Consider the following 9,081-nt stretch of genomic DNA (forward strand, 5'->3'; position numbering starts at 1 on the left):
TGTCTCTACATGCACTAAAAACATATATAAAAGAAAGTGATAGAGCTAGAGTTAACAAAAATAAAAATAAATAAATAAAAATGCACAAAGTTAGTTTTTGCAATCAATTTCATTTTTTTTTTTGGTATGTTAGTATTTGGAGTCTCCTTATAGCAAAAATTGGTCCTCTTCCTCTCTGCCCCATTCACCTAACTCAACCCCAAAGTCCAACCCGATTGAATTGAGGACCCTCCCACCCAAATTTTTCTAAAGTCCAAACCCTATTTACAAGAGTAAAGAACTAAAAAAGAATATTGAATGAATGGGTTAGAGTTTGAGTTAGAGAGAGAGAAACCCAAAAAAAAAAAAAAAAAAAAAACCTAAATGAATAGCTGTAAAAGGCTGGAATTTTCAACCTACTCCTCCAAGAATCGCTTCACAATCTTCACGCTTGGTTCCAACACTTGCCTCTCCCAAATTTCTGACCCCGAAACGTTTGAATTTGACATAACCTCTCGAAACGCCTCCGTGGCATCTAATCTCCGTAGGTCCCACCCTGCTCCTTTTAGCCGTACGATCTTCCCTATCTGCCTCTTTGCTAGCTGACACGTGTTGTCCTTTATTTCCCTCACCGCGTCCATATACGCCTCCTCCGTCCGCACCGGATCACCACCATCATGTGGTGGGTACTTTTTAAAATAATTTTCAAACTCAGGTATTCCGATTGCTTTCTTCAACCCGGAGCGACTGGGAAACTCGCTGAAAAACTCGGTCAACTCGTCCAACATCCCCGAGTCGAACATGTCCTCGACTCGGAGCGACAGGTACTCCGACAAGACCCTCATTGACACGTCGACCCATAGGAAACAACAGTTGTACCTTAAAGTGGAGGAGGGAAAGGAGCGGGACGAGGGGTCGAATACGTTGGAGTCACCTACGGGATCGAACCGGTCGACAAGGAGAGCATGTACAAAGGAGTTGGAGCCACCTACGATTAGTGGTAGTTTTCTTCTGGAAACGATGTCGGAGATGACTGAGCCAGCCATGTTTCGGAAATCGAGAGGTGAGAAGTCGTCGTGGAGGACTGGGTCGACCTCGCCGAGGAGATGATGAGTGATGCCACAACGTTGGTGAAGTGGGATTTTGTTGGTGGTGATGTCGAGGCCATTGTAGACTTGCATTTTGTCGGAGTTGATAATCTCGGCGTGGAATCGAGTGGCCAAGTCGATGGAAAGCTTGGATTTTCCTGTTCCAGTGGCCCCCATTATAACAACAATCTTGTCCTTCTTCTTGTTATTGTTATTGTGATTGTGATTATGATTAGTCTTTCGGTGATGAGGAGTGGAGTCCATGCGAGGCCAACGGGGTATTTTGAAGAAGAGCTTGGGTTTGGAAGAAGAGAAAAAAGAAAAGTGGGAATAAGAAGAGTACTGGGCCTGGGTAGAGGAGGAATAAGAGTACTGGACAAGCCTCATCTCTATTCTCATATAGAGAGAGAGGACAGGCTGGTGTTGCTCTCTTCTTGCTGAGCTGTGTGTAGTGTGTACTATCTCAACCAAAAATATCACTCACTCCCCTCTCAACCTGGCCTCTACATGTACTGATGTACATCTGCTCTCTCTCTCTCTCTCTCAGGAGTCAGGCCATTTCAAATTTTTTAGATTTTGCCTTTCCCTGCGTCCCGTGGGATGAACAAATGGAACCTTCAACTAATTTAAAGCCGTTTTATATATTGGGTAAGAGCATTAGCATTCCGGAATGCTGATGACAAATGTAAGGGATATTTGGTATTTTAAGTCTCAAAATATATTGCATCAGGAAATGTTATTGTTAAGTATTGCAAATTTTTTTTTGCAATAGTGCTACAGTGCAATTCTATCTTCACTATATGCAATATATTTTAGGAAATTGCATCGTAACACAATTCTAAAAAAAAAAAAAAAAAACTAATAATTTATTGTGATGGTGATTGGGAGAAAGAAATAATAAATGATGGTGATTGGGAAAAATATTATTTTATTATGTAGATATATTATTTTAATGAGTAGAACAGGAAAATAAAAATTTGGGATGCTGAAAGTATTGTAAAATGAGATGGTATAATTGATAAAGTAGCTTTTTGAAATGGTAAAATAGAATAAAGTAGCATTTCCTGATGCTAATACTCTAATGCTCTCCTAAACTTCAACTTCAACTTCAACTTCAACACCACTCCCACACAAAAGTTAATTATAAAAATATTATGACTTTTTTAAATATCTCCATAAATTATTAATAATAATCATAATAATATTTTTTACACAAGTAAGAGTATCAAGGATTTACATCATTCCACTTTTAACCTACATCCAAATGAAAAGATAAAAATTCACTAGTAAATTTAAAAATTGCAAAATCAGTGTAGAGTTACTATCACAAAATGTCAGTTACTCCTTGTCGTGGCTATGTATCAAAAAAATAGTACACCAACCTCTCTCTCATTGTTATGTCTTTTGTTATTCATATTGAATAAAATTTAAAATTTGGTTTTCTTTTTTCCTTTGATACTACATTGGTACATCAACCTCTCACTCCGTGTGTGTGTGCAGTTAGCGTTTTTTGTTCTTTCTTTGGCTTTCTAGACACACACAAACACGAGATATAATGTCATATCAATTGAAATCGTGTTTTGAAAAGATAATTTCATAAGTGTGTATAAAATGCGCTTTGGAGGCTACCTTTGACGACATGTCGCTCTTCCCTTTGAAATCTTGGGATGCCAAGGACAGGGTCATCCTCGGCCGCATCTCTAGGCTATTTGGTCTTTCACCACTTGTCCTCGGCAACTACTCTCTTCGGCACGGGCCCTAGGTTCTAATGGAAAGTGGGCCGGGTCATAAGTTCTCTGACCCTACAATAGCCCCTTAAAATCCTACTGTCCGAATTCTCGGCCGAATAGGAGGGTTTTGATGACATTAGGCCTCTGTCGAAGCTTGTCAATCCTTGTCACCTATCGGTTCCCGAGACTCTTCGTTTGCCCGAGACACGTTCCTAGAGCCTTTGGAAGGTGAAACGTGTCCTCATTAAATGCAAGCGGCTCTGTGCTTCCCACGTTCAACAACGCGATGGTGATTTAACGGTAGAGATTTCCTTGCCTTTATGAGCGGGAAAATTCATGCAGTTACTTTCAATGGGAGGTATAAATGATTTTTGGAACTGATTTGTCTCTTCACTTTTGCACTTAAGAGTTCTAGCGCATATATCCTGGGTTCATCCAAACTTTTATCCAAATTCAAGTCTATCTCCAGCACAAAAAGCCTGTCTGAGGCACCTTTCCTCCTCTCTGTAAGTTCTCTGCCTTCACTAACTCGTGTTTTTTCTTTTCTGGGTTTATTTTTCTCTGGTTCCTCTCCTTCTCCCGTCATCCACTGAGTTTGTGTAGTAACTCTTAGAGATGGTTAAATTGAAATTGTGAAAATTGGTTGATACTGAAGGGGCGATGGAAAAGTTCATCGCCGATTATAGGATTCCCCCCAACGTGAGTTTGAGGCATTATAAGACAGGGGAGTGGCATCTTCTGAGAAGGACGGGCGAGGTGGTAATTCCCATTCTCGCCTTCATAAAAGGGGTATGAGAATCCCCATGGAGCCGATAATGAAGGGTTACCTTAGGCATTTCCGATTAGCTCCTACCCAGTGCGCCGCCAATATTTTTAGGATTCTAGGTTGTGTGGATGCCTTAAACGAAAAGATGGGGCTAAGACTAACCCATCATGACTTAAATTGGTGCTACAATCTCCAAAATTTGAAGGGCAAATCCTACTACATGAAGACGAGAGACGATAGGGTTCGGCTAATCCAATGCCTCCCTGACTCCAACAAGGGGTTGAACAAGGACTTTCTTATCGTATCTGGGGAATGGCATAATGGCATTCCATGCCCAATGGTGGAGGGAGAACTAGGTGGGGTACAGAGAGTAGAAGGGTGCCAATCCTTTGCACCATTTTAATTTGGTGTGGTTCGGTTACTAACCATGTACATGTCTCTTTTTGCAGATCCAAACGCCTTCCACCGACACTTTCATCTAATTAACCGGGTTGATTTGGAGACTGTTCTTCAAGCGGCAGTTTTTAAGAATGACGAGGATGGTCAAGTCAGAGCCGCTCACAAAATCTTAAGGTACGATCCCATTTAGAAGTCATTTGTCGACCCAAAGCACGTGGTCAGCGCTAATCGTCTTTGGTTTTCAAAAATTACCGTGGTCGAACAAGGGTTTCTGATCTTCGAAGGATCTCCCATCCCAGAGGGCATCCCATTGGTGGGCTTTTCGTTGTCTCATCAAGCAGCGGAGGACGAAGGTAATTTGGGTCTGTCCGAGGAGGGTTTTGGGGCATTTGACCAAGCTGACCCATCCGAGGATCCTTCGGTGATCTAGGTGGCCCAGACTTGTCCGAGGCGGAACTTTTTTCAGTGGGAACATCCTCTCGAGCCGAGATAGGTCTTAAGAGAAAGCCCCCGACCAGCTTATTCGACCTCATCGAGGGTCAACCGGGGAAGGGTGCACAGGGAAAACCGCAATCCAGTGTTCCAATTCCCCTGGCTCAGCCTCAACCCGTTCAGACTAGGTTTTCCTCTACTAAGTCGCAGCCACAATCTCCCCGTCCCAAACTTCCTGCTCCTCCTCAATTAGCTCTGCCTCCTCGGCCGGAGCCCGCTGACTCAAAGAGAAAGAGGAGTCCCAAGGGGAAGAAGCCCATGGATGGGGGAAAATTCCAATCCTCTCAGGAGAGGGATGAAGCCCTGCGAGCTCAAAAACAGTTAAAGATTGGGCACCAAAGCAAAGGGAAAGGGATCGAAGCCCAATCCGCCCATAGCAAGGGGAAAGGGATCGAAGCCTAATTCGCGTCGAACGCTTGGCTTCCCACCCCAATGCTTCATGGGGAGTCATTGCTAGAAACCGCGTCCATGAGGGACCTTGGAGACAGCGACGACGGTTATGTGGCTGACGCATTAGGGAGAACCATGCTACTTCCTACTAATGTGGAAGAGTTAAAGAACATGAGGATGCAGGAGGTTTTCCTTAGCGTGAAAAGATACCTGGGTATGGTAAGACTCTTGAAACTAAAGGCTCTATCAATTCCGGCTCCCAAATTTTCATTCAGAATATACTTGTCTCAATTGGCAGGCTATCCAGGCCACCTATAAGATGGAGGAAGAAGTTAAGGGGCAGAGTAAGGCCACCAAGGATGAATGCATCAAACGCATAGATGCTGCGCGGACCCTCAAAGCTTCCGAGGCTGACCTCGCGAAGGCTAGGGAGGATTTAAAGGAGGCTACCCGAGACAGGGATAGTGCCTTGGCAGGTTTAACTGGTGCCCAAAAACAGGCCGAGGAACAGACAAAGTGCCTACTCGATGCCGAGGAGCAATTACAGATAGCTAAGGAGCAGATCAGTGACTTGAAGAAGAAACTGATTATGGCAGACAATGCTAAAGGCGTGGCGGAGTTTGCCCAGGACGAAACCGTGAGGGCCAAGCAGGAGGCTGAGTTTGCCAGAAACGAGGCCGAAGCTGCTAGGGACAAGGCCAAGGAGGAGGGTTACGAGACGGGAGTAGCTGAAACCCAGGCCTCCCTTAAGGCTCAAATCCCAGGAGTATGCAGGTTATACTGCTCCAAGGTTTGGGAAGAGGCCCTCAAACAAGTTAGGGTGGAAGCTTCGTCCGATTTATGGAAGGCGGAGAGCATATTTTATCCTCCAGCCATCCGTGAGACCGCCTCCGCCAACTCCGAGGCTATGAGCGATCCACACGAGACAGGGGCTGCTCAGTCAGAAGCTGCATAGATCATCGTCCCTCCTGGCGAGTCGACTGAAGGAGGAGAGCCTCATGTCGCGACAGAAGCACCTGGAGGTCTGAATCCCGAGATGTCTCAGGAGGTCACCCTGTCTACAGTCAGTGCCCAGATCTCCTGTGCTGAGAAGCCAGCCATCTTTGTTCAGCCCCTTCAGGCCATTCCCCTTACTGATGTCCCCTAGGGCACCGAGGCCGATCCTGCCAAGCCTTCCCAAGAAGGGGATGTTTCCCAGGGCTCCAAGGCTAATCCCGATCAGCCTTCCCAGGATGTGGCCCAAACAAAATCGAAGAAGTAAAAAGCCCTGGCCAACCTTTGTATTTGTTTCTAGTTTAATTATTTAATTAGTTTCCCTTTTGTTTTGAAAACTTTATAGTTTGCTTGCAGTTGAACTTATTGACCACATATATGAAATTCTTTTCTTCAGTTTTCCTTTAAATTACATGTTAGTTGCCCTTGCTAATACTTATTATTGTTGCGGATCTCCTGATTTTTAAACTAGTTATCTTAACACGTATGAATGGTTCTGCATATGATATATTTGGGATCATATCCCGGAATTCTAACTTACCCGAGCCCATAGGGCGTTGAACTTATGTCTGAACATACTTTTGGGGAGATATAGGCATCATCCGAGATGTCATGTGTATTGCTAGGCCGAGCCTGGTATCTAGATTTCCTTTAAGTAGTTGGTTTCCCTATAGGTTTGAGTCCGAGGACCAAGTAATACCTTGGTTCTGTCCAAAATTTAGATTTCTTTCAAGTAATTGGTTTTCCCATAGGTTTGAGTCCGAGGACCATGCAATACCTTGGTTTTGTCCAAAACTTAGAATTTTCTTTCAAGTAGTTGGTTTCCCCATAGGTTTGAGTCTGAAGACCATACAATACCTTGGTTCTGTCCGAAACTTAGATATTTCTTTAAGTAGTTGGTTTCCCCATAGGTTTGAGTCCGAGAACCATATAATACCTTGATTCTGTCCGAAACTTAGATATTTCTTTAAGTAGTTGGTTTCCCCATAGGTTTGAGTCCGAGAACCATACAATACCTTGATTCTGTCCGAAACTTAGATATTTCTTTAAGTAGTTGGTTTCCCCATAGGTTTGAGTCCGATGACCATACAATACCTTGGTTTTGTCCAAAACTTAGATATTTCTTTAAGTAGTTGGTTTTCCCATAGGTTTGAGTCCGAGGACCATACAATACCTCGGTTCTGTCCAAAACTTAGATATTTCTTTAAGTAGTTGGTTTCCCCATAGGTTTGAATCCGAGGACCATACAATACCTTGGTTCTGTCCAAAATTTAGATATTTCTTTAAGTAGTTTGGGGGGATTAGCACCTCGGCCAAGGTGTGGGACATCGATCTAACGTTAGAAGCCCCTAGAACCGTCCGCGCTATTGACGCTTCGAAGCGTAGCCCCTTTTGAAACTTTATGTTAGGGCACAACAACGGGCTGCTGGAAGTGATGGAGGGACTTTCTCGATCCACCGCCTGTGCCAACGCACAAGTCTTTCCCATAGACGGCACCAATTGTAAGGACTCAATTTGTAACGACCCAAAAAATGGTATTGGGTTCGCACGTTAAGGGCCCAAACAATATAATTTGTAGAGCGTGGGCTTGAAAGGTTAGGCCTTGGTCACCGGAAGGTGGTTGGTCATGGTACTCATACAGAAATAAACCGTGTTCGCTCGAGAAGTCTTTCTCTTCGGCATGGTTTGGAAGGCTCTGGTTCTTGGCCTCCTCCTTTTTTTGGCGCATAAGCCTTTACATTATATAGCCCTTCTCGGTTGATCCTGACCCTCCATTTGTTGATCAGGCAGGTACCTACTCGAGTACCTGTCCCATCAGTCGCCTCCCCCCACCCTCTATTAGTTGCAATAATCGAAGCCACACTGTTCAGGAGTCTTTTCCCATTAATATGGATAAGACGTTTGTGGGCGCATTCAATGCGGAGGTGATGTCTTTACCTCGAACCACCCCCACTTCGTACCCCCATGTGAGTCCCATTCTACTCGCCTCTTCTTCTAGGGGCGTTTTGGAGGCTGCCTTTGACGACATGTCGCTTTTCCCTTTGAAATCTTGGGATGCCGAGAACAGGGTCATCCTCGACCGCATCTCTAGGCTATTTGGTCTTTCACCACTTGTCCTCGACAACTACTCTCCTCGGCATGGACCCTGGGTTCTAATGGAAAGTGGGCCGGGTCATAAGTTATCTGGCCCCACATGTAGGATAATATTGTTACAACTGTATCAAATTTTTGAGACACAATTAATTATAAAATATTATGGATTTAAAAAGCTCTCCAAAAATTAATAATAAAAAATAATATAAACAAATATAACTAAAAAAAAAAAAAAGACAAAGACAAACAACAAAGAACACCAAGGGCACGTTTGGTACATTGTAATGATTATTACATGGGAATAGGAATAAGTATTACAAGGAATACATTAAGTTGGAATGTAATAAGTATTACTATTCATTAGTTTGGTGACCATTTAGGAATAGAATCTTGAATATGCATCCACAATTTAGTAGAGTATAAAAAGAAGGTGTGATCAAATCATTTTTAAGTCAAATTTCCTAAAATACACTTATTTTAAGGTGCTCAAAATAGAGCTAATAATTAACAATGAGGAAAATTTATTTTCTTTCATTTTGAAGATGTGACAACTAATGACTTTTAAGGAAATTGTTTAAAAAAGTTATTACATAAGGTGAAGGAATAGATATTTAGTACTTTTGATAATGAATAGTTATTCCTCATTTTGAAGAATAGCTATTCATAAGGAATAACTATTCATTGTAATAAAAATATAACCAAACAACCGAATAGTTATGTCATAGGAATATTTATTACATTACAGTGTCTATTACAGTCTACCAAACGTGCCCCAAGAATTTACATATATAGCTCAATTTTTGGCCTATGTTCACAAGTTGTGGTAAGGAGAAATTTCGCTAACTAATTTGGGGAATACAAAATTAGTGTATAGGTATTATTACAAAACCCAAATCCTAACCCCCAAATAGCTCTTTCTCACGATTATGAAAGTCAAAATGAAAAAGAAAATTTCTGAATTGCACTACACCACACTATCTCTGGATAACAAGCTGCATATATATAGAGCAAAAACTACCAACTTCCACACAGTAATATTGCTCTGCATAAGAAAAGTTCATGTCGGCAAGCATGCATTTAATATAGGCGTTATATAAGAACCACGTTTTGTTTTTACAATGCATGGAAAAGAAAGGCATGCATTTAATAT

The 9,081-nt window shown here is 42.5% G+C and overlaps 1 protein-coding gene across 1 annotated transcript; it reads right to left on the reverse strand.

The window, feature by feature from the left end:
* Positions 1–309: 309 nt before the first annotated feature.
* On the reverse strand, positions 310–1,638 carry LOC115955987 (adenylate isopentenyltransferase-like). The gene has a single exon (XM_031074460.1). The coding sequence runs from the start codon at positions 1,464–1,466 to the stop codon at positions 396–398; it is 1,071 nt and encodes a 356-aa protein (XP_030930320.1). The 5' UTR covers positions 1,467–1,638; the 3' UTR covers positions 310–395.
* Positions 1,639–9,081: the final 7,443 nt, after the last annotated feature.

This window comes from Quercus lobata, chromosome 1 (genome assembly GCF_001633185.2).
Source record: "Quercus lobata isolate SW786 chromosome 1, ValleyOak3.0 Primary Assembly, whole genome shotgun sequence".
NCBI lineage: Eukaryota > Viridiplantae > Streptophyta > Magnoliopsida > Fagales > Fagaceae > Quercus > Quercus lobata.

Bases quoted from the DNA above. Each gene is read 5' to 3' on its own strand.
- LOC115955987 (XM_031074460.1), bottom strand. From the start codon at position 1,466: ATGAGAATAGAGATGAGGCTTGTCCAGTACTCTTATTCCTCCTCTACC.